Genomic DNA, 25404 nt, shown 5'->3' on the forward strand with positions numbered 1-25404 from the left:
CTGGTTTTAGTTAGGGATTTCATGTGTGTTCAGGTCTCAGTGCTGTCTTCTGTAAAATGGGCTAGCTGTGGCACCTTTGGGTGGGTGCTGAACTAAATGAGATGAAGCACCTACTGGGGCCTGGCACAGAATTAGGGCTCAGATAACCTCAGCTGCTGATACAGGGAGCAGCCAAAGGCCTAGCCCAGCGTCGTCTTACTGCTGTTAGGATTCATTTGCAAGCAGAATTCGACACAGAGCTCAATCCTCCATCTGTTGGTTTGTTTACTCTCCCAAATAGCTCTAATGCCAGGGTCAGGCCAGGCTGATGCCAGCTCATCTGGGTCTCCCACGTGGTTGGGCCATCCTCTGCTGCTTTCCCTGGGTGCGGTGTCAGGATAGGAAGTGGTGCAGCCAGGAATCGAACTTGCGGTCCTCTGGGATTCAGCACTTCAGGCAATAGTTGAACTTGCTGCTCCATGATGCTGGCCCCTAAAGGCCTAGTCTGGGCCTCTACTGGTCCACTGCTCCTCGTGTGGGAACTGGTCCTTGCTGAACCTAGTGGAGTCAGGAGCTCAGAAAGGTGGTGGCTGGGGCTGTACCTGGCAAACGACTCCACCAAGACACCTGCACAGTGAGGACCTGAAGCCACGGCTATCCTTAGTGTGATGCCACCCTGTGGCTGAAGGAGGACTTGCATCCAGAGGGAGAGCAGGGGGGCCTCATGTTCCCAGTGCACACCACACGAGGGCGCTCCTGGCAGTCTTGTCTGTCCTTGAGCCCAAAGGGCCCTGATCCCTTAGCTTCACTCAGTTGAAGAGCTAGTGCATGTCTGGATGGAGGAGTGATGGACTGAGATCCCTGTCCATGTAGTTTGTCATCTAGCTGAAGAACAAAGGACATGGACACAAAGCAAACGTGACCAAGGGGGAGAAGACAGCAGAGCAAGGGGAGACAGGGTGACAGGCTAGGACTGCCGGAGTCTCTGAAGGTATTGGGGAGCTCCTGAAGGCTTCAGAGGATGCATCCTCCCTTGTGGCCAAGGATGCAGAGGCACCCTTGAGGCGAGACAAGGGGTAGCGTAGAGGCAGGGCACATGGGCAGGACATGGAGGCTGGCCCAGGAGGGCAGGGCTGGTAAGCGGCACCGGGTTCACTTGCTGAGGACACTGGGACGGTGACGTCCCCCAGCAAAGGCTGGCCCAGGCCGGGCTCCAGCTCAGGTTGTGCCTGCTGCTGTCCTCTTTTGCAGCCTTCTCCCTGCCACACTTTTGTGGGAGGTCGCAGCCACAGATCTTGGGACACGGGAGGGCAGCCCATGTGGACGTGCTGGCGGCCAGCAGGGAACAGCGAGAAGCACATTTCTGAGTTAATTGCTCTATTGAAAAGTAGGAAGGGGACCAAGGCAGGACAGTGCCAAAGCCTTAGGGCCATGCCCAGCTGCCACCCCACAGACCCACTTTCCTTCCTGGCAGGCTCCTGGGGAAGCTACCATGTGAGCACGGCTCTTCCTACAGGGCTGGTTAAGGATGCACACGTACGGTGGGGAAGGTTGGCTTTAGGATGCCAAGATAGCTGGCTTGTCTTTGCCACTTCTGGCTCCTGAGGACATTTCACATCAGGAAGTTTTGTCGTGGGCTAGTTCTTGTAATGTGAGGTGCCTCACCTGATAGCTGCCTCCAACTTGGAAGGCCCACAAGGAATGGCTGTTAAGCATCATTTCTTTAAGAATGACCTTTCATGAAAAGATCTGGGGTGGGCGGACCCTCCCATCTGGGCTGCCGAGAGAGGAAAATCAGGCCTGGACGCTTCCTTCTTCAGCCTGGAGTAGCTCATGGCAACCCTTGGCCCTGGGGCCGTCCGACTGCACTGAAGGTTACACCAGCTGCCTCGCCAACTGCTCCAGCCAGTGCACTAAGTGGGTGCTTTGGTGACCCTTCCCGATGTGTGCTCACGATGGCAGGGGCCTGGGGTACAATGAGGGACGGGAGAGCACCCAACGCATGCTGACAGGTGGCACTTGGCCCTTGCCAGTTGGGCACCGGGGCTTTTGGCTTTGTGCTGTCACGTGGGGCTGCTGGAAGCCCTGTGGCCTTCCAAGGCCACTAGCCTCCTTCAGGACAGTCTCTTGGCAAACACAACCACCGCTCTGTCTTCATGTTGTTTAACAGTCAACGTGACAACTTGGGTTTCTCAGTTCTGCATTAGTTTCTACCACCTGCTGGAGCAACCGCAAGCACAGGCAACACCCTCTTGGGAGGCTTGGCTGACTGTGCTGCGGCTGTGGCAGGGTGTGACAGTGACAATGACTGGCACTGGCTGCCTAGGCAGAGGCGGCAGGCATGTCATTTATGACCTTGGCCTGTTTGTCTAAGCCTGTCATGGTCTTCCTCCCCGCACGTACAGGGGGGCAAAGGCCTTCACCAGGCTGGGGTGGTGAAGCTGAGACCACAACCAGCTGCTGACCTCACGCTGCCCTGCTCCTGCCAACACCAGGGTGCGTGGGGTACAGCAGATGGCTCGTTTGCCCACATCGTGAGGGACACCACAGCAGCGCTTTCTCAGGCCAAGCTCCCCTGAACCTGAATTCAGCTGGACTGCCGTGAGGTGCCTCAGTGAAAGTACCCCACCTTGGGCAGAAACCAGGGGGCTGCACTTGTAGCTCCTGTGTGTGGTAGACCTCGTAGGCCACTTTGTGAGGCACTGCAGGAGCGGCCTGGGGAGTGTGGGCATCCAGGGGCCAGGGAAGGGGGTGCAAGGAAGCACCTGCCATCGGAGGCCCTGGGCACTGCGCTCTGGCTGTTGTCCGCTGGCACATGGGTGGTGGTCTTGTGGGAGCCAGTAGCCACCTTCTAGGCACCCCTTCTCCCATCCTTTGACAGTTACCTTTTGGGGTGGCAGGTGGGACACAAAAATGGCAGGGAGGATGGGAAAATGTCTCCTCTCCTGGCACCCTCAAGGTACAGCTCATGTCAAAGCAGTCAGCATCTGCTTTGGTTGTGTCCATGGAATATACTGGTGATAGTCCTTCAGTTTTTTGGTTTTATTTTTTCTTTAAAGTCCGTTTCTCTTCACAAAAACTCAGGAAATAAAACTAAGGAGAAAACAAATGTCCAGCTGAGCACTGAGAACCCAGAGCTACGGTGCAGAAGCACCACGGGGCTGCTGGGCGTGCACAATGGAGGAGGGGAGGGCGGTCCCCACAGAGCACCCCCCGGCTGCTGGCAGGGGTAGGGGGAGCCAGGGAGGCAGCTGCCGGGGGCTATGTCAACCTCTGCACGATGACAGCATTGAGCAGGTTAGCTTCCTTCAGGGTCTGGCTCTCATCTGCCAGCTCTTTGTTCGGGAAGGTGGTCATGAGGACAAAGCTGGTGGCAGCCATGGCTGGCCGGGCGTCCACAATGAAGAGTCGGATGTCGCTGATCCTGCAGTGGGGTGAGCAGAGCGGTGGTGAGTAAGGCCTTTCCTCTCTCCTCACCGCCTCCCAGTACCCTCCTGTGTTTCCTGGGACATTTTCTGTGACCCCCAGGCCTGGCTGTTCCCCTGCCCCCCACTCTACCTCAGTCCATGACACAGGACCCAGCCCCACCATCAGGTTTCGGGTCCTGGGACTCAACAGGGAACCCCTTTCTGTGACTATAGTCACAGAGCAGCCTCTGCCCAACCTTCCTGCCACACACCCACGGTCCCTGGGCACGTCCCACTGTGCTCTGAACACCCTCTCCCGCAGACCAGAATTCTAGCACAAAATGTCTCACTTGAGGCCTCAACCCATCTGCTAAAGTTGACAAGGGCCAACTACTCCTTAGAGCCGGAGACCCTGGCCACACTGGGGAGAATGGAGCCTGTGGAGACAGCCAGTCTCCTTCCCTAGAAGACTTGGGAAGTTTGTTCCTGCCTCCAGCCTGATGGCTATGGCACCTGCAGTCTGGCACAGTAAGAGCCTGGCTACGCGAGAAGCAGTCTCAGGCTGCTGGTGTGCAGCTCACTGCCTGGGTCATCAGCCATGCTGGGCTGAGGAGTGCCAAGAAGCCAAGGGGAGTCAGGCCTGTGCCCCTAGCACATACCTGTGGCTTGTTTCACACCCGGGGGAACCCTGTCACTACGAGGACTGCCACAGCATTTGTGTGTGCACTCTGTGCATCGGCCATGGCTGATGCGATGCAGATGAGCCCTGGTCTAGGAAAGCAGCTGTGCAACAGTCCAGAGCACGGCCCTGCCCGGCTTATGTGCCTCGACAGGTCCTTGTCTTCAAAGCCCAGTGGCACAGTTTGCCCCCACCTTGCCTGCATGCCTGTGAAGCAGGCATCCCCAAGACTCTCAAACGCCAGATCCAAGAGACCGTCAGCCTAGTGGCAGGTGGAAGCGCCACATGGTTGGGGTGCTGGGTCTCCCTCTGAGTGCAGCAATTCTAGTTCTCTCTTCTATACTTGGGTTTTAGCATTTAGATTTCCCTTGAACAAAGTATTTACTGGCTTGAAAACCCAAGATCTGATTGCCGACTTTACAGGTGAGGAATGCAGAGCAGTGAGAACCGGGAGGACCTGGGAGCAGGCCTGCAAATCTACTCGCACCCTGTCCCCGCCGCCTCTGCCGGGGCTGCACGAGGAGCCTACTGGTTGGGAGGACGAACACGCTCTACTTCCCCCACACTTAGGCCAGCCCCGCCCACACAGGTACCTGTGGCTGTGGTTGAATTTCTGCACCAGCCGCCCGCCATCAGCAAGCCGTATCTGGATGTTTGTGGTAGGTTCTGACTCGTTGATTAATACGGAAGAACTGGCTTTGGCTTCATTTTCTGCCTGCTGGGCTGGAGAGCTGGCAGTCAACACCTGGGGGGCAGTGCTGAAGGGAGAGGCTTGCGTGAGGACATGCAAATCAGGCCCCAGCAGCAAGGGCATCCCTTCTCAGAGTGACCACTGGTGGCGCCGATGACACAGTGAGCCAGACTAAAGTCCCACCCAAACAGAACTTGAAGGGCCCACAGAATTTGCCTCGACCCCTGAACCCCACATTACTGCAGCTCTCCCAGCCCTGAGGAACCCGGGCTCAAGGGGAGGGAGGAGATGCAGCCCAGCCTGGGCTTGGAGACGGAATCACGAGACCAGAAGACCATAGATCAGGAAGTGTTTTAGCCTCGGTGTGGTGGCTCAGGCTACTCCGGAACAGCTTGGTAGAGGATTGTCAAGGCAGCTTCAGGCCCGTCTCCCTGACGAGAGCATCACCCTCTGGGACAGTGAGAAGTCTCGAAGGTGAGCTAAGTGTTAGACAGCAGGCAGCACCTGCCATCTGTCACGGGGTTTAGTGCCCTGATCTCTGCTTGGGACGGACTGGGTCTGGAATCCCCCGGGTGTGTGGGCCTTGGGGAAGCTACTGAAGCTTCTTTAGTTTCACCACCAAAGCTACTAAGAAGGAATGAGGTCATTTACCTTGCTCACTTTGTGAGGAATTACATGAAGCCTGTGGGGTGCTTGGCACTACATGGAGCTCCCAACTACCAGTGGAGCCTCATCTGGTCACTGAGCCACTCCTCTGCCTCACTCTATCAGGTGACCTAAGCCACTGAGTGTTCACCAGTTGCCTCCTGCATTCTGAAGTCGGTCAGTAGATGAGTCCTACAGCACAGCCTTCCCTCTCAACTTTGCAGCCCAAGTATGGCACCTGTAGCAAACCCAACTGCAGGAGCTTTCCGAGGGCCCACAGAGCCCTAGGCCCTTGAGGGATCTACCCGAGAGCTCAGGGACCGTCCCCACTGCACCCAGCCTCCCCCAGCAGAGGCATCCCAGGCAACTAGCACAAAATGTTTTGAGGGATGCTATGGTTCAGGCCAACTTATTTGCATATAAAGTAGCCTGGTGGTTAAATAATACATGTTTTTTTTTTTTTTCTACACAGATAAATAAAACTCGGATGCCTTATTTCCAAGGCAAACAAGACAACATTTTCTTACAGGTCTGGCCCTTGAACATTGTTAAGAAATGAAGACACAGTAAGGTTTCCAGGAAAAACTGAAGTTCTCCATCTAAATCTCCTGGAAAATCCTGATTTTCCAGAAATGCCAGTACTAAGTAACAATGCAAGTGGCAGAGGACACGGCCCTGATGGACCCCAGACTAGCTACAAGCTCAAGCTGGGCTCCCCCCACACTCTAAGTACCTGGAGCCATGGAGGCTGCGCACGTGCTGGTGTCAGCCGTGCTGGTGGCACAAGCCGCTCCACCAGCCCAGGACGTTGGCTAACCCACTCTGTGCAGGCCTGGAGTTAGGTGCTCCCTCAGAACTGATGCAGGGAACACTGCCCTCTTTCTGAAGGGCAATGTGACATCTTAATGTGAAGGCCTTTGGAGCCAGCGGCTGTGTTTGTGGCTCAGTTGTAAGGAGTGCACAAAGCTTTAATTAGAGATTTTGCTTCAGCATCACTGTCCGTAATACCGGCAGCTTGCCCCAATGTCTATCAGCGAGGGCCGATTAAGCCACTTGAGCTCCAGATAAGTGTAGAAAGGCATCTGTGGGTTTGGAATGACGGCATCCTTTGCTGGCTGGGCAGAAGCAGGCGTGTCAGCAGGACGTACTCTCGGGGGATGTGTGGGAACTACCCTTTGGGTTATGGTGGTTATGGATAGCTGCTGTTATTTGATACTATCTTTCTAAAATTGCTGATCACGTTTTTCATTATGAAAGTTGCCAAATGTTCCACAAACACTCCAGAGCCACAGGGAGGCCCCACCCACCCCCACCCACGACAGCTGTCCTGTCAGTTACAGCCTTGGGCCTCTACTGTCTTAACCTCAAAGAATGCAACTGCACAGAAAGGGACAGTGGGGTGTCCTGCCAATGCAGATCTGAGTTCCAGGCCTCGCTCCATCAGTGTTAGTACACAAGAGTCAACCCTTGAACCCCAAGAATCTCAATGTTCCCACTGCTAAAAGGGTCTGCACTGGCCCAAGGCCTAGGAGAGAAGTCTATGTGTTGGGGATTACGGTGCTACTAACAGTTCGATCCAGCGGGTTCCACTGGTAGGGAGGGGCACAAAGGTGAGAAGACGGGGTAGTCACAGCAAGTGATGTGTCCAGTAAAGGCAAGCTGAGTGGCCCTAGCAGGGCTCCATCCTGCACACCAGCAGTGCCCTGGAACTCCCCTGGGTCAATGCTGCTGGGCAGGGAACTCAACATTCTCTTACTCCCTGTCAGTGTCCCCAGTTCAGGCCTGAAGCTGGCAAGGGGACCACATCCAAGTCGGAGTTCCACTCTCCAGCTGCCTCCCAGGGTCGAGGCTCTGCACCATGGCCTGACCGGCCATTGCTGTGATCCTCACTGGCAAGGACTCTCTTCAGCCCAAGTTACAGTGGAGTAAAGAGGGAAAGTGAGGCAGAGCATTAGGCCTGTCCACGCCAAAGTGCCAAGAGCTTTCCTAAGCGAGCAGCACAGACCAGCGGGCCCTGGCCGTGACTTACCTGCCTAGTTTCTGACCCTCGCCAGTGAAGGCCTTGAAGGCTCCTTTGGGCTTCACGAAGTCCTCATCCCGGTGGTCCTCCATGTCCAGGTTCACCTGTCCACCATGAGCTAACCTCCGCAGCTCTGCTGGCACCTCCCTGCGGGAGAAAAGGCAAGCTGGGAGTCCACAAACAGCAGGACAGCGACGGGTCTAAGGGGAGAAGACACTGCTTCAGGCCGTGTGCTAAAGCTGGCTGGGCCTCCTCAAGAGTGGGCTAGACTGGGCAGGTCTAGCGCCCTCCTGCCTGCCTTCCCTCCCTTGCTCAGGCCCTACATACCCCCCCGCCCAACCCTTCATCTTCTCTGAGCCCAAGTTAATAAGGAACTCTGGACTGTGAATTCACAGGAAAACTTCTCCGTGTACAAGGGCAGGCTGCATCCACCTGCCTGCTAGGTACGCCCTTCCCAAGGAGCAGCTGCTGGTACCACTGAGGGATAAGAAGAGTTGCTCAAGTTCCAGGAGTTGCCGGGAGAGGGCAGGCTCCTTCCGACAGGAGGAATACTTGTGTTCCCTCAGCTCATGCGTACACACTGACTACTTGGTTCTGCTCCCAGAGGAAAAGTGGACAAGCAAGGATTCTGGAGACCTATATCTCAACCATGCTAAATCTGCTTCAAAAAGCTTACTTCCTCCACGATGGAGTGTCTCTGAGTTCAACTCTCAGCTCTGGCGCCTGCCCAGCTTCGGGCCAGTGCAGACCCCAGGAAGCAGTAGATGGTGGTCAAGGGAGTGGGTTCCTCCACCCATGTGAGACCAGGTCTGAGTCCCAGACTCCAGGGAGGCAGCATACGGGGCTCTCTAATACGTTAGAGTTCAGAAAGTTCATTTCTGTAATGCATGGTCTGCCTCTTCCTGTCGTACTTGCTGTCTCATTTACTGACTAGTCTCAGAGGGGTTTTTCGACTCACCCTCTACGGATAGACTCCAGAAACTGGGCGTTGGCTGGGTCCTGGTAGCTTCTAAGATCACCATCGTCCAGGCTAAATCCACTTTTCCAGAGTTTCAGCACCACATGAACCTGGCAAACATCACACACCATTTGAGCCCATTTCAGTGCTGGGATTACTGAGACACCCATCAGCACACCCACCTACGTGCAGGGGAAATCAACCAGTGCCCGACTACAGCAGCAACAACCTTGAAAGCAGAAGGTGCGAGGGCACAGGGTAATGAGCAGGATCTTTCTTATAACCACACTGGAGTGTGTCCTGATGCTGCCTGCCAGTGAGGCAGCTCTGAGCAGGTGATGCAATTGAGGCTGTGCCTCCTCAGGTGCCCCCCCTTCCTGGTAGCTCCTCCACCCAGCAGAGGGGCTGCATGGCCTCTGGAGGTGCCTCTCCATTGAGGCAACCACACAGGTCACTGACTACGAAGGCCTCCCTTCCACAGGCCGCTGTGTCACCACCACACTGAGCCCTTCCACAGACAAGCAGAACAGTCCCCTCCCTCCCGCACACTCACATCTTGGCCGGAATGCCGTCGCCTCTCTCCCGCCACGTAGGCAGATTCCTCCTCTGGTGCTGCCCCCAGGCGGTAGCCACCCCCTGCGAATGGCTATAAAAGACAAATTCATCACCACTTGGTGGTAGTGTTCTGGGGACCCAGTATCTCAGATTGGGGGGCCTACTGAGCCAGGCAGTGTGGTAAATGAAGGACTAAAATTGGGGTGCAACCTGGAAGGAGCAGATGCCTGGCTAAAGGTTGCTACTAGGGTCTAGTTAGACAAGATCCTGTAGGGATCTGGGTTCCAGAATACACTAAAGACTGATTCTCCCAGAGAACACAAATCTAGGTTTTCTATGAAAAATTAATGGGTGGCCATTAATTCAATGAAAACAGAACACTGAGTAGACCAACCTGGATGGGGCAAGCTGCGCCCCAATCCCGGTTCCATTTAGGAGACAGAAGCCACAGCAGCCTGCTGCCTAGCAGGCCATGCCAGCCAAGGGCAGAATTGCAAGTAAAGACCCCCTCCTCCAGTCCCGGGCTCCCCAGGGCAGGCGCTGACCCGCACACTCACTCTGGTTTTGCTACTCTCCCCGGGGCTCCTGGTCACCCGCTCCACGGCTACTGCTCCGTGCTCCTTGGCGCCTTTAAAGAGGTCGTCCACCAGCTCATTGGGACTTTTTTTCCGGGGTGGGCCAACAATCTGCTGTCCGCTTCTCTCTGAGCCCCCAGCATAAAACCTGCATAGAAAATACACGGTTTAAAATCAGACACATTTGAAAAATAGCATGCGCCAGGCTGTAGGCCAGGTGTCGGGTAGGTATAGGTGAAGCATACAATGTCCATCTTTGAGGAACTTGCTGGCTCGCTGGGAGCCATGTGAGGCAGCAAGCAGGGACAATGCAGTGTGAGCAGTAATGCAGGCCGGTAAGGGGTCCTGGGAAACTGAGCTGGGGAGGACGGCTGTGCCCTCTGAAAGGGTGGCTGAGGGTGAGCTGGTCAGGGGCTGTCAGGGATGTCATTCCAGGCATGCGCAGGAGAGCCTGCTGGGACCCAGCCAGCCAGTGGCTGGCACCTCTCCAGGAGACGGCTGCTGTGGGTGGTCCCAGCATGGCCTAGCAGCTTGTGTTAATGTGGTAGTGGTGTGGTTAGTACAAGCAGCAAGACTCCAGTTCTGGCTCTGCCCTGAGAGACCCGGGAAGCCAGGCTGCTGCCCTCAACATTCGCCTCATCTTCGAAACGGGAGGGAAGGAGCACATGCCCTACCTACCTGCTCCTTAAGTCAGGGCCGTGAGGTCAGACCGGCAGATGTATGCAAAAGAACAAGCAGAGTAATGCACACACGTGAGGCGGTGAGACACAGCCCGGAGAACTCCCCCATGCCTCACCTCACTGCTCCTGGGGCACGACTGGCGGCTCCAGGGAGAGGAGCAGCGCAGCTCCAATCTCAAATATTCAAATCCAGGTTCCAAGACACCCAAGGTGGGCTTTTACTTGGATCTGAAAACCAGTTTTCATACAGCTGCCTCATCATTCCTGTTCACAGGTTAACAGAAAGATCCCGAGTGGGGAGAATGGAACACTGCTGAGAGTCAGCATCGGCTCTCTTTCTAACCATCACCAGGAAGTGCAAAGCCAGGCCACAGGTTCAGGCATGGACAAAAATCACCAGTGTCATTTTGGGTGTGAGATGCCGAGGGGCCAGGAAGAGGGACGTGAAGTAAAGGTTCTCACTTGGAGGATGTCACTGGATGGGAGAAGGCGGAGAAAGTCATTCAGCAACAGTAACATACGAGCGCACTTAGCACAGCCGGTTAGGCCATGGCCTGCAATGCCAGGGTCCCATAGGGCTGCTGATTTGGTCTGTGTCCTGGCTGCTCCACTTCTGGCCCAATTTCCTGCTAATGGCCTGGGAAAGTCAGCAAAAGATGGCCGAGAGTCAGGTCCTTGCCACGCAGCCTGGCCCAACCTAAGTGGCCATCTGGGGAAATCAACCAGTGGATGAAAGATTTCTCCCTTTAATTCTGCCTTTTGAAATTTAGGCATAGTTTTCATACACTACGCATTTCTCACAGCATTCTTGAAGATCTCAAGTACACAAGTTTCTGCACGGAAAATAAGCCTCTTAATTTCATTTTCAATGAAAATTTTCAATGTACCTTATACTTGATGGTGCTGCCTTTCACTCAAAGGAGTGTGAAACCCTGAAGTTAACATGTATTCCTGGACCCTGAGTGTATCCATGAGGGAGGTTCTGAGGCAGTATGAGGGTCACAGCATAGACAAAAACAGGGAACCAGAATACAGGTAATTCCTCAGGCCACTTCCCAAAGACTGATCACGATGAGGTAACTCCATTTTTGTACGGTTATTACACAAATGTTCTCCCAGACTGAGGCAGAGCCCACGGAGAACTGAAGTCTGTGAAATGAGGCTGCAGCCAGTTCCCTATTGCTTACGCCAGGTAGATGAAGTGCTGCTCAAAGACTGTGAAATTTCTTCCAGGACCTCAAAGTCTTCAAGACCTGGGAGCCTCACAGATACTCATGCCCCTGGCTGGCTTTGTCATTCCAGGAACCATTCTACAGTACAGATATTTACAAATGAAAATAGTGGGAACAATTGAATGTTGGACAGCCCATCTGACGCACTGTAATTACAGCTACTGCAAATCTAGGGAATAAATCAGTGATGAATGATATCTGTATATATCTCCAACTCTTTCAAATAAAAATTTTAAACAAAGATGTAGAATTAATCCAACAAAAGTCAAGAAATAGAATGACATGACTTTCTTCACATGAAACAGATTAAACAGAAATATAAAATTAATTACACCAAAGGATGGCTCACTGTCCTATTTTCATTACTCTATTTTTCACAATGGACATTAATTTTTATAATTAAACATTCTTAAGAACTAAGAGCAAACAGAGTGTGTATTTGGGAAAATATATACTTGTAAGGCTGCTATTCTGTGCATGTAACATATTGCTTTTTCAATTAAAAACTAAAAGCTGCAAAGAAATAAACCCAAAATATCGATAACTTGGTCATCCCAGAGTTGTGGTATCATAAATGGCTTTCCCGTAACCCCTCCCAACCCTCCATAACTCAACACCTCAGAATAAGCAAGAGAGAACGGAGGAAGAGGGCACAGCATGTGGGGGCCTGTGCCCAGCACACACACACAGCATACTCGGACCACCCACAGACAGCATGGCACGTCACACAGACTGGGCCCTCTATTAAACTCACCTCTGGCCCTCCTCCTCATCATCATCTTCATCTTGGTCATGAATGAGGTCTCTGAAAGACGTTACTCTACTGTCACTGGCAAGATAAAAAGAAAAAAATTATTTCAGGATAAGTTAAAGAAAGGTAGCCTCTACCCTTGGTTTTTGAGTTGAGGTTCCTGGGACTCGAATTTTTTGGTAGAGCAGAAAGGGATGTATGTGGAAAAGTCAACCCCCAGATCTACATGCACACACAATGTGACCTTTCCCCCCTTTCAAGGTCACACAGGACTGAGAACAAATTAAATGAGATCAAATGGGAATTAATTTAAACTGTTCTGTGGGATGGGGAAGATGGGGTCGTGATGACTTATGAAAAATCACTATTGAGTTACTTTTTAATCATTTAATTTTTACACCTGATCTTAGCCAAAAGGCCGAGAAGCGATATCATTTAATTTTTTAAAGTTGATTCTTATTGGAAAGGCAAAGACATCAGGGTGAGGAGGGAGACTGAATTTCTAAATGCTGGTTCATCTTTGCAGCAGCAGGGGCTGGGCAGGCAAAGCCAGGAGCCAAGAGCTCCATCTACCCAGGTTTCCTATGTTGATGGCAGGGACCAACACTAGGTCACCATATGCTGCCTCCCAGGGTACTTGTTAAGAGAAAACTGGACTGGAAGTAGAGGTGGGCCTCGCCATCAAGCATTCAGGAACAGGCCCGGCCCAGGTGGCAGTTGGACTCCCTGACCACAGTGGCCATCCTTCATTGCTAGACAGGGCCAGGCACACTAGTTCTACAGAGACAATACAGGTAATCACGTAGTTCTTGCAGGTTACTGAGCACACAGGCCAGGGAGGCAATCCATTCAACACTGCATAAAGGGGCCACCTAAGTATACAGCTTCCTGTTCTGTGTGTGTGTTAAGAAAAGTGTTCCAGAGAAATGAGACATCTGTATTCAATGCCAAAGAACTGGAAGACACAGGAGGAAAAAGGGTGCGAGTTTGGGGCGAGGGGGAGTCTGAAGTTTCGAAGTGCATTTTATAGCAGTGGGAGCAGAGGGAGCAGCCCAGTGGAGGAGGGCCGGGGGCAAAGAAGCTGATGGAAATGAAGATAGCAGCACCACAGGAGGAAAGGCTCCTTTCTCTAATGCAGGCTGGCCAAGAGAAGTAATTACTAATATTGGTGTGGTGACACTGCACACAAATCCTCCACCTGTAAGTGGCGGCATCCTATCTGGGTGCTAGTTCATGTCCTGGTTGCTCCATTTCTGATCCAGCTCTCTGCTTATAGCCTGAGAAGGGAGTGGAGAATGGCCCAAGGCCTTGGGAAACTGCATCCATGAGGGAGGCTGGGAAGAAGCTCCTGGCTCCCAGCTTTGGATCAGCTCTGTTCTGGCTGATGCAGCCATTTGGGGAGTGAACCAGTGGACGGAAGAGCTTTCTTTGTCAAAATATGCCTTTCAAACTAAAAATAAATAAATCCGAAAGAGTAAACAAACAACCAACCCCTGCCCCCACAACAACTATTACTATTACTCAGGGAATCAGCAGAATCATAGGAGGGGGAGGGGCACACAACCACAACGAGAAGGGAGAACTCTCCCCCGAGTGTCTTCTGCCACCTGCGTCCTCATTTAAGCTTCAAGGAACAAACCTGGTTTTTCACGATCCCAAGAAACCATTTTAAAATGACCCAAGTGTCTGTGCTCTTCAGGGCAGAGAGCAGTACTCCTGCCTTGGGAGAGAAGGGAATCAGCACCAGCAAGACGGGCTGGGAGCAGGCTTGTTTCCATGAAGAAAGTTCCTGCTCAGTCCGGAAAGTCTCTTTCAGGGAGACGGTTGGAAATCACAAGAAGCTCTGCGTTCCCATCAGCCAGAATTGAGAGGACAAAGCCCAATCCAAGCAGCTGAAACACCGCCGGTGCTCCACGGGCCACCCGCAGCTAACAGGACCCAAGCAACGCAGTCCCTGCTGCTGTCCCAGAGGCCGAGTCTACCTGCTCCTCTTCCTACACAGGTTTTCAGAGGCTGAAACAACTGGGCCAGGATGAGCATCGAGGGAAAATTCTTTCTCCTTCCCGACTCCTTTCCGTATGTCTGTGAGCGCACCTGAGCAAACTACTCCCTCCAGCTAGGGTTTGCTTCTTTCCCTGAAAAGCCGTTCCACACCCAGGTGGAAGATGACAGATGCCGGCATCCACATCCCCAGTTCCAAACCCGGCATCCTGAACACACCATTTAAATTTGCAAAGCCTTCGTTTCTTCACTGCAAATAAAAAGCATCACCACACCAACTTCCTGGGCTTTCAGCACGCGGTGGGGCTTGACGCAGGCAAAGCCTCTAAGCCTGACTGCCACACGCACATACCACTCCTGAGCACTGGTCCTAAAAGTGTGGCCCCTGAGCATCAGCAGTCATCTGGGAACCTGGGAGACTAGCAAATCCTCAGGTTGCTGTGAGGACTAAACGCTGTCTCTGTGAAGGTTTAATGGGCCTGGCACCTATGAAGTGTGCAAACCAACCAGCCCCAAAACTTACTATTGAGGAATTTGGTTTTCTCCCATAGCAGTGGCTAACCTTTTAGGGTCACCTAGCATGCTGAGGGATCTGAAAAAAAGCTATGGATTCTCTTGACAGAAAAGATCTCTGCCAACATACACACAGACTTTGACCATTTATGAACCTTTTCATGCCCAAGCCAGATTTCTCTGAAGGTTCAGGAGGGTTCCACATTGGGAACCCACATTCCAGAGTTAAGGAGGCCCGCACTGCTGGGTGCTGCTGTGGCAGCAGTGACTAACCACTTGAACTGGTGTCTGACAAGATGGAGGGGGGAGAGAGGGTCCAGGAGCATGCCAGTGTCTTGCCACAGCCAAGTAGGAGGGAGTCTGTTCCCACACAAAGGTCTTCTGACATGCCAGCCCAAGCCTGCCTTCTCCTGACACGGTGACTTTGTCCCGAAGAGGGACAGCAGCACAATCACCTATGCACTCCTTGGCCCAAACAGGCCTGTATCAAGTCTGAGTTCTTTCTTTTTTGCTTTTTAAAGAGTTATTTATTTATGTTTATTGGAAAGGTAGATTTACAGAGAGAAGGGAAGACAGAGAAAAAGATCTTCGACCTGCTAATTCATTCGAGTGACTGTAACAGCTGGAACTGAGCCGACCTGAAGCCAGAAACGAGGAGCTTCTGGGTCTTCTATGCAGGCTCAAGGCTTTACGCTGTCCTCTACTATTTTCCCAGGCTATAAGCAGGGAGCTGGATGGGAAGTGGAACATTTGGGATACAAACTGGCACCTACATGGGATCCTGGCATGTGCGAGGCGAGGATTTAGCCACTGAGTCATCACACTGGGCCCCTAAATCTGAGTTCGAACCAACAAACCCTGGTAAGAAGGCAAGGGCTCTAAGCCTCGAAGTTCACCTAACCTTAATGTTACGTGTCAGTTCTTTTTGCTTTTAGGCCCCTACATACAGGGAACACAGTGTGTCAAACTGCTGTATGAGACATTGGCATCGTATCAGAGTGTCACTTTGAGTACTAGCTGCCTCACTTCCGACCCAGCTCAGGATCATGTGCCAGCGGAGGCAGCAGAAGGTAGTGAAGTGGTTGGGCCCGGCCACTCACACAAGATGTGGCTGGGTCCTGGTCCCTGGCTTTGGCGTGGCCCAGCTCTGCTGTTTTTTTGGGGGAGTAAACCAGTGGTCTGAGGATCTCTGATGCTTTTTCAGATACATGAATATATCATGTATATATATAGTACTAGGAGTACTAGGAGTCTGTTGGGGCACAGCCAGTTGAATCTCCACCTAGGATGCTGGCGTCCCCTGTCAGAGGGCTGCTTTGAGTCCTGGATGCTGTTTCCAATCCAGCTTCCTGCTAATGAGCCCAGCAAAGCTGCAAATAATGGCCCAAAGCACCACCGCATGGGAGACCAGGAGGGAGTTCCCAGCACCTGGCTTTGGCTTGGCCCAGGTCTTGTTACTGTGAGCACTTGGGGAATGAATCAGCAGATAGAAGATTGTCACTTTGCCTTTTGACTAAATAAATCTTTTTAAAAAGAGCAGATGATACATGTGGTAGATTAAATATTAACTCATTAAATCCAACATGTGGCAAGCACTACTGTCATTCCATCTGACAGGTCGCAAGGAGGTGCAGACCTAGTGTTTCAATCACAGCATTTGAGTTCCAGGGCCCACTGTCTAATAAACCACAGCCCTGACCCGAGTCTGAGGAGAGCGAGCGTCTGCGCTCAGGCTGGGCGTCTCCTCCACCTTGACAGTCTCACAGCCACCCCAACAGTGACCGAGGTGCTGCACACATTCCCTAGACCCCTCCTGGCAACTCAGGGACCAGCACCCGCTAACACCTGCAAGCCTCACTGCCTCCACCAGGGAAGAGGTGAGGGAAGCGATGAGACCTGAGGCTAGCGCTCCTTCATGGGAAGGAAATGAACATTAAAGAGAAAACCATAATTTATCATGTCACGTCAAAGAAACAATACATTTGTAGTCTGTGCTTGAACTGAAACCCAAACACCAGAGTCAAAGCAATGGGGCCAGGGCAGATAGGACACAATCCAGACACGTCTGCCAGAAGAGGCCCTGCTGCCACCCGGGGCCCCACATTGCGCCACTCGCAGATGAGAGGGCAGCAGTCACTTCCCTGGGGGCCAAAGGGGCCAAGGAAGGACGCACATGGCGATACACAAGCGGACCCTGACCAACCCAGGAAAGTGTGTGCATAGGTGTATTTCCTGTAAGACTTCTTAAAAGGGCTAAGAGGCATCCTAAAACATCAAAAGCACCTTCCTAGGCCACCTGCCCTCATCTTTTACAACACCTGAAGGAAGTGCTCTGTCTTCTACTTTAAAAATTCCAGAAACGTGGCAGTCACGCCTCATGTTCCATGACTGAAAGGCTCTTCTCGAAGACCCTAAAAAGGCCCTGTGGTAGTTCCAGAACTGATGTGCAGCCAGGTGAGTCTTGCTTCTCTACAGGAAACCGCTGCCGCTTCCCAACAGTTACCACCTGCCATGCAGCCTGAGTTCTCTAAGCTCTGCTCCATACCCTCCATGGCCTCGGCAAGTCAGAAACAGCTCCTCAGCACTGCTGGAACCAATCGCGTGGTCCCTGTGGACTCCCCTGGGAAAGCAGCAGCAGATGGCCCAAGTGCCTGGACCCCTGCACCCACCAGACAGATCTGGCTGCAGTTCCAGGCTCCTGGCCTCAGCTTGGCTGGTCCAGCCCTGGCTTCTGCAGCCATTTGGGAGGTGAACCAGCAAACGGAAAAGATCGCCCGCTGTGCATGCTCTCTCAGTTTCTTTTTGTAATTCTCCATTCCAAATAAATAAAATACATCTTATCTTTTGAAAAGGGCTCTGGCTCCTGGCTCTGGATTGGCTTAGCTCCTGCCTTGGTGGCCACTTGGGGAGTAAATCATAGGACGGAAGATCTTCCTCTGTAAATCTGACTTTGCAATTAAAAAAAAAAAAAGGCTCTTACCTGGGGGCTGTGCCTCTGGATACTGAACTGGGGGCTGCCTGGGAAGAAATGGTCACAATATCTTCATCCCCTCCATCCTCGTAAAAGCTCGCCAGTGCGATCTGAAACAGACAAGCCAGGACCCTTGGCACCCTGAACACACATTTCCCTGGAGCACAAAGGAACAAAGATAGACCCCACTTACAAAGTGGCCTGTAGCAGGAAAAGCAGCCTGAAGGGTAACGGGTGGTTGCCAGTCTACAAATCAGCTGAGCCCAGGCTGCGTCGGGGAGCACTGGACAGCAGTCACTGGCCGAGCAGCTACTTCTGCACTAGGCTGTGCTGCAACCAGCACCATCCGTCTCATTTTACACGAAACACCAGGCACCGAGAAGTGACGAAAACTGCCCCCAGTGGACACTGTTCCGAGGCAGCCAGAAGTCAGGGGCTGGGGGACTGGCCTGGGCTGCTCTTTCTAAAGTCCAGGTTCCCAATCTGTGAAAAGGGGGCACCTGTCTGAGCCTGCATCCTGGAGATGACACCCTACGGTTACACACAGGCCAGAGTCAGCTCTGTCCACATGGCAGGAACAAGGGAGTTTTGGGGCCACCTGTGCTGCAGCACACATCTAACTCACTGCATAAGCTCTCACGGCTCATTTACTCGGACAGTGAAGAGCCCCGAGATCCACAGAAATGAACACAAGGACACAGCTCCTGTCCAGCTTGGGCACTGAGCTAGTGGGAACCCCTCCACGTGTGCGCGAAGTAGGGGGCAGTGCGCTGTCTCAGGAAACACACTCAAGGTCTGGGCTGCCACGCATGAGCCTCTGGGCCACAGCCCTGTGCTTTCAGCTTTCAGGCAAAGCTTCTGAACTGCATTGCCGCCAGGGCTAGGTGAGCTACACCGAACAGGTGTGACCCATCCTCCAGCTTACCTCTGGGAAGCAACTGAAGCAAGGGGGTAGGAAATGTGGGGAGTCGAGGTCCCTGTTGGAATGCTAACCCCTCTAGCTTACTGGGTGTGTGACCTTGGGGACACATCTCTTGCCCTCTGGGCTTCCAACTCCTCAGCCACAGAATAGGGTCTACTTTAACTCAGCCTAAGAGCATACAGCACCAAGTTCCAGCCCCTCTCTTCCGCTGGGCAGCTAGAGAGCCCTCTTGAACAAGTCAGTAACCTCTGCACACGCCAGCTGCAACAGGCCAGGGCACGCAAGGCAGAGGTCAGCGCGAGGCTCCCGCCGGGTCCTCGGTAAACATTAGTCATCGCCGTTTACTTAAGGAGGCTGGCCAAAACCGGGGACATAATGCCATCTTCACGCATTTCTCAGCGAGGGGTATTGTCCTGGCCGCCCGGGACGGAGCGGCGCACTCAACCGCGCGCAGCTGATTTCACGTTTGTTTCATCCGCCCCACAAATCGTTCACAGCTGCCGACCACGGGCCAAGTGACCCACCCAGTCAATTCCACGAGCTCCCCCTCCCCGACCCCCCATTTCACAAGAGAAGTTCCCCGAGTAAAGGAGAGCCGGTTCCCCCAGCGGTAACGCTGACGCCCCAACCCCTGCCACCCTCAGCAGCTGGGTCGGAGCAGGGGCGTGAGCCAACTCCCCGGGCCGGACCAGCCCTCTCCACCCGCCGGGCCGGCGGCTCGGGACGAGGGGTTGCTCCCTTCGGGAGCTCGGCGTGCCCACCCCGGTCCTCCCCGGCCAGCAGCGCCCACCTCGCGCGGCCGCCACGCCCCCGGGCGCCCCTCTCCACGACGGCAGCCGCGCCGCGCGGGTGAAGCGGCCAGCGAGAGAACGGCGAGCCCCAACGGGAGCAGTGAGGGTCGGCCAGGCCTTCCCCACGACCCCGCCACGCGGAGCGAGCGGGCCCAAGCCCCTGAGACCTGGGTCGGGCTCCGGCCGGGCGGGGAATGACGGTGCGCTTCGGCCGCCTCGGGCTCCCGGCACCAAGCTCCCAAGCCCCGCGGGCCCCCCGCGACCCGCTCAACGCCCGCCCGCCTCGCGGCCCGACCTGCAGGTCCCAGCCGGCTGACTCAAGGAAGAAGCGGGCCCGGTCCTCCTCGGCGCCCGTCACCGCCACGAACTCCCTCAGCGCGTCCTCCCGCTCCGCCGCCATCTTCGCCTCGTGCACCTCCTAAACTGCTCCGGACGGCGCCGCGCGGCCGCGTTCCGCCCGACACCGCCCAGCCTCTCTCGCTGGGCGCCCCGCCCCACGCAGTGCCTCACGCAAAGTCCTCCGTGTGGGAAACGCCGCCGCTTAGCGCCCTCTGGCGGCTGAGGCGCGCGGTACTGCAGCCTAACGGTGGACGTGGGTGACAGAGGCCCCTGCAGGTAGCTACCACCTGTGGGGACCCGGGAGCCCTGGTTACTCAGAGGCTTCCTGAGCGTTTCTCACTTGCTCCAGCGTTACTGACAGCCATGAAAAAGCCGCTGCTATCTTGTTGCTCACAGTCTAGAGAGGGAGAACGCAAACCAGCCTGACCCGGTCCCTCAGCTCATTATTCTGCTCACAGCGTGCTCCCTGGCAGACCATATTCCTTTTTTTGTTTTGTTTTAAGATTTGTTTATTTTTATTGTAAAGGCAGATATACAGAGAGAAGGAGCTACAGAGAGAAAGATTCTCTGTCCACTGGCTCACTCTCCAATGGCTGCAATGGCTAGAGCTGAGCCAATCTGAAACCAGGAGCTTCTTCTCGGTCTCCCCCGTGGGTGCAGGCTCCCAAGACTTGGAGCCAACCTCTCCTGCTTTCCTAGGCCACAAGTAGGGATCTGGAAGGGAAGTGGAATAGCTAGGACACGAACTGGTATTGATATGGAATCCTGGCACATGCAAGGTGAGGACTAGGCTATGGCACCAGGCCTGACCATATTCTGATCTCTGAGATACAGCCCATCCTGCCACGCTCTGCTAAAGCTCACCTCTCCAGTCCAGGCTGATAGCTTGCTCACTGTGGAATCTCAAATTCTGACTGGCATCAGACCACTTGGGGATAATTCCCAAGGCTCCTTGAAAATCACCGGGCTTGTGTTTCCTGGGCCAATGTCACTCATAGTCTTCCCTGAATAAACTTTATTTTTAAAAAGAGGTTATTTATTTGAGAAGAAAAGTTTCAGAGAAAGGAGAAGAGACAGAGAGCTTCCAGTTGTCAGTTTACTCTTCAGATGGCCTCAACAGGCAGAGCTGGGTCAGGTTGGAGCCAGGAGCTCCATCAAGGTCTCATTTGTCGGTGTAGGGGCCCAAAGGCCTTGGGCCATCCTCCACATGGTCAGGGAGCTGGATCAGAAATGGAGCAGCTGGGACTTGAACCGGCACCCATATAGGATATTGGCATCGCAAATGTTGACTTAGCCCACTGTACCACAGTGCCAGACTCATCATAACCTAATTACAGATCCATTGACATGGGAAAAACTGCATTAAATTTGCACATCAGGTGAAGTGGGATCTGGGCTCAGGTTGTTCTGAGCTGGTTTTCAGTGCATTGTGTCCTGGCAGGACCTGCAGGAGTGGGGACCCCCATTACAATGCAAGAGCCCTCCTTTCCACTGTGAGACCACCCAGTGCCAGTGTCCTGGTCCCATGCAGTATCCATCAGGTGGTAGGTCCCCTCCGCACAGGTACACTGTCATTATTATAAAGCACCCATCCTATATTCTGAGAAAGACAACATTGCCTATTGATTATATGCTTGGAGAAAAGGGGCAGGTTCGACCAAGGCAAGAATCAATCTTTTCATAGAGAAAGTAGGTTGGGAATATATGCAGTTAGGGTCACTAGGTGAAAGCAAGTGGACAAAGGGAAGGGGTGGGACATGTCCCTGGAGCATGCATTTTGACAGCTCCTGGCATGACAAGCATGACCTGTGCAAAGAGTCATGGCAGGTGTATGGCTTAAGAGGATGCTGAAGGACAGGTAACTCTCCAGTCTGTCTGAGATGATCTGTGCAGGCTCCAGGTACAACACTGGCTGCAGCTGGCAGTTGGTTGGCTCTTTCAAGTTTTCAGACTAATTTTTTTTTTAGCATGACTATGATGGGATTGCAAAGCACTGGACAACAAGTAGGCACATGACCATTATAGGTTGTGGGTATGTGAGGTAACCCCTCTCTCCCCAAACAAGATTGCTAGTAAGCAAAGGGTGGGGGTTCTACCTGCTCAGGAGTCTGACAAATGGATTAATGTAGGGTAGAGATCTATGGGTATTGGGGTCCCCAAGATCCAACTCTGTAGAAGGACACTGTGGCCCTAGAAGTTCAGTGAGCACAGGATTACAATTGATTGGATAACATTTTATGAAAACAACTGGATGGATGCCATTTGTGTGACCGATTGGATATCCTTTGGCTGAATAGGAAGAAAAAACACCTGATTTTTAGTGCTGCCAATTTCTATGTAAAAATACTCTCCAAATGGCTAATTTCAGGCTACCAACAGTTTACCACCAGATCGCAAAACTCTTGAAACTTCTCCAGTCATCTCGTTGAGGGGCAGAGAGAGAGAGAGAAGGGAGAGAGATGGAGAGAGAGACAGAGAGAAACAAAGGAAGAAGGAGAGATAGAGATACTGAGAGAGAGAGAGAGAGAGCACATTTCCATCAGCTGGATCAAACCCAAATGCCCACAGCATCCAGAGCTGAGCCAGGACTAAGATAGGAGTCAGAACTCTGTCTGGTCTCCTGTGGGGTCTGGCAGGGAGCCATCACCTGCTGCCTCGAGGGGACACAGTCACAGGAAGCTCCAGTCAGAGCTGGAACTTGAACCAAGTACTTGGATCAGACGTACAGGCGTCCCCAGCAGCATCTTATCTGCTGCACCAAATATGGTTCCAGATGAACCAGCTTTAGAGAGAGAGTTGACCAGAACCTGTGTGGCTCAAGGCCAAGCCCAAGATGACAAGAGGAGTTCTGACGCTTTAGAGCTGCCTTGTTGCTCAGCTCCTGGGAGGTACCAAAAGTCAGGGTCCACAGCCAATTACCGTGGCCCTTGCCAGGACAACAAACACAGACCCAGCTGTCCAGGAAACTGGGAAGGAGGAGTAGGAGCCATGAGCAGGTGGATGTCCTAGGGAAGGGAAGTGACCTGAGCAGTTTACAGAAGCTTCTCAAGGATTCCTTCTCTTGGGCTGAGCCCCTCAGAAAAGGTTTCCTTGTGGCAGGGGAGGACTGGCACAGCTGCGAGAAAACGCTCCACAGGGATCACTGCTCATCTTCACAGGTTGTCCGCTGCCTCTGTGCTGTCCTTGCGGATGCTCTCCCTGGATGCCTGTGGGAATATGGGCAGCCCCTGAGACAGGCGTTTGGCCCTCAGCCTTCATCCCTAGCTCCTCCTTCCCTGACCCTTTCCTTTCTGTTTTGGCCAGCTAGCCTGGGGCTTCCTGTCACTGCTCTAAATGAGACACTACTCTTACTACAGAATCCAGCTAATGGAAAAGCAGCCTGCAAAGAACTTATCCTCCCCACCACGGGACTCTGCAGTCTCATGCCTCATGTGAAACCCTTTGACTTAGCCTACCTCTGGCAGTTCATGCACTTCTTGCAAGCTGGGCATCTTGCAGCAGATCCCCAAGGTGGCATAGGACAAGTGCATTCTTGTGTAGACATGCCTGGCCCTGACATTGTGGACATGTCCTCTGGGCCAGCCTGCTGACCCCTGCCCTCCCTCTCCCACAATTTACCTTGAGGTCTTCTGCTTCTTGAAGACAAGGATGGCAGAGACACCAAACACCAACAGCACCTTGGGGCCAAGCAGGAGAGCTATGAAGAGTGAAGCAGGAGATGACACCTCACCTGGAGATCAGAGGAGAGGAGCTGCAATTGGAGGACCCTCACCGGCCCTTCTGAGGCTGCTGGACCCTGCGTCCTGGCCTGGCTGAAGCCCAAAGCAGAACCTGGTGAAGGGGGTCCCCATGCCCTGTCATTTGTGTCTCATGCTGCAGAGAAAGCACCATCTATCACCATTTGCACAATAGGAAATGGATACAATGTATAGTTTTAAGCTGCTAAGAAAACTGAACTCATAAAAATTCCAGCTTCTAAAAAGATTGTTGGAGGCCCACAGTTCTCATGCGGTATTCTATAAAGCCCTGAGAGATGCCTGTGGCAGGACAGCAGAGTGGGCCTCTTCCTGCTTCTCCAGGAAACTCCTGCCACTCACATGGGTTCCTCCAGCTGCTGATGCCAGAACACCAATAGGACATCATGATATGTCCCAAACTCTGAGCTGTGGTGACTTTTGGAGCATGGGGATTTGGAGGAGGGAGCTGGCTTTAAAACTCTGCTTGATGTTTTTAATCTTCTAGATAACTCTACAATGAGGAAGACTACTACTGCTCACATTTTTGAAAAGGGATAAGGTTAAAATAAAATTTCATAACAGCCAGGCCAGCTTGAGGGGTGGCCTCACCATCACTGATGTTGGTGTTTGAGTCGGGCTCCTTGGGCTGGGCTGACACCTGCAGGGTGTGGCTTCTGATGACTGCTGGCTGCCCATCATGCTCCACCTGGCAGGAAATCACCAGGTCCTCCCTGTGGGCAGAGTTGTTCACCAGGATCCAGCTTGTGCGGTTGTAGGTCCCGTCCTTGTTCTTCACTAATGTCCAGGCCATCTCTGTGTGGGACATGTTTCCATTCTCCAGCCACGTCAGCCGCATGCTCCTGGGGTAAAACTTGTCCACGTGGCAGGTGACGTTCACCTGGGCCCCTGTCCCCACGGGCTGCTGTGTGACCTCCACACTGGGGGGAACTGAAACAGCACAGGCAGCTGCTGGAGGAGAAGGGGCTGAGTGACAGGGCTCCCAGGTCACTAGGGAGGGTTACCAGGATGAGGGCACCCCTGAAACAGGGCCAGGCATGTAGCAGGCACTCAGACAGGAAGGGACTCATTATGCAAGTGGCAGCAGTACATGCAGAGGAGCTAAGGACAGGGAACTCCTAACAGCATGCCACCAAGTGACTCAACAAGCCCAGATTCTTGATGCAGGTAGAACAGCCCATGCAGTTATGTCAACAAGCACAAGGGTCTGGCCCACACAGGTACTTGCTAGAACATTCTGCTATCATGAGGATAAGTGGAGCCATCTACATAGTGCTTGGCAGGTGTTCAATGGCAGTTGTCACTAAGAGGACAGGAAGTGACCAGCACCCCTAGGTGCAAGGTGAGTAGACAGGGCTGCTGAGAATTGGATGAAGCAACCAAGGCATCAAACAGAGCTGGCAGGGAAAAAGCATGCTGGTCAGATATGGACATAGATAAGGGCTGTGGGAATCTACCTCGGATGGTGTCAGACAAGTAGATAGTCCCACGAAGAGGAGGGCCCCCCTGAAGTGTGACATGGGCCACCTCACAGATGACCTGTGAATATACATCCCCAGATGACAGGACCACCTGGGCGGTGCTGGAGATGTTGTAGGAGACGCTCTCTCCTGCGGGCTCCACGCTGGTCTGGAAGGCCGAGAGCTCGTTTCTGTTCTTGAACCATCTCAGGCTGATGTTGCGGGGTGAGAAGCCATGGGACTTGCAGGTGAAGCTTACAGTCTGCTCAGGGGCTACCCTGGTCACAGGGCCAGACACCTCAGGGTTGGAGGGTTTGGCTACAAAAGGAGCATTCACACGGGAAACAAGATAGTGATGACCATGGTTACCACAGGCTAGGGACGCAGAGGTCATGTCCATGTATCATGCTGGGCAGCAGGCCCTCATCCTCGTTCACAGAGGGGCAGGATGCTTAAGGTCTGACCATGAGCAGCTCCTTC

At 53.3% G+C, this 25404-nt stretch overlaps 2 protein-coding genes across 8 annotated transcripts in view; both read right to left on the reverse strand.

The window, feature by feature from the left end:
• Nucleotides 1–3000: 3000 nt before the first annotated feature.
• NSFL1C (NSFL1 cofactor) lies at nucleotides 3001–19822 on the reverse strand. Its single transcript, XM_004585684.2, has 9 exons — nucleotides 19666–19822; nucleotides 17667–17767; nucleotides 12176–12250; nucleotides 9492–9657; nucleotides 8933–9025; nucleotides 8380–8489; nucleotides 7431–7568; nucleotides 4659–4823; nucleotides 3001–3403 (listed from the first exon to the last, which is right to left on the reverse strand). Exons 1-9 carry the CDS (start codon nucleotides 19768–19770, stop codon nucleotides 3241–3243), a joined length of 1116 nt encoding a protein of 371 aa, XP_004585741.2. The 5' UTR covers nucleotides 19771–19822; the 3' UTR covers nucleotides 3001–3240.
• Nucleotides 19823–22176: 2354 nt separating this feature from the next.
• The window catches only part of LOC101520822 (signal-regulatory protein beta-1-like), a 50419-nt gene continuing 47191 nt past the window's right edge, over nucleotides 22177–25404 (reverse strand). For 5 of the 7 annotated variants that reach the window (XM_058679434.1, XM_058679431.1, XM_058679432.1 and 2 more), the window contains 4 exons: nucleotides 24922–25242; nucleotides 24056–24394; nucleotides 23328–23439; nucleotides 22177–22915 (listed from right to left, as the gene is read on the reverse strand). In XM_058679434.1, coding sequence (XP_058535417.1) covers nucleotides 22849–22915; nucleotides 23328–23439; nucleotides 24056–24394; nucleotides 24922–25242 — 839 coding nt within the window. In that variant the 3' untranslated portion in view covers nucleotides 22177–22848. The remainder of the gene's footprint in view (nucleotides 22916–23327; nucleotides 23440–24055; nucleotides 24395–24921; nucleotides 25243–25404) is intronic. The other 2 variants (XM_058679436.1, XM_058679435.1) reach the window with 1 other exon arrangement.

Source organism: Ochotona princeps, chromosome 22 (genome assembly GCF_030435755.1).
Source record: "Ochotona princeps isolate mOchPri1 chromosome 22, mOchPri1.hap1, whole genome shotgun sequence".
NCBI classification, from domain to species: domain Eukaryota; kingdom Metazoa; phylum Chordata; class Mammalia; order Lagomorpha; family Ochotonidae; genus Ochotona; species Ochotona princeps.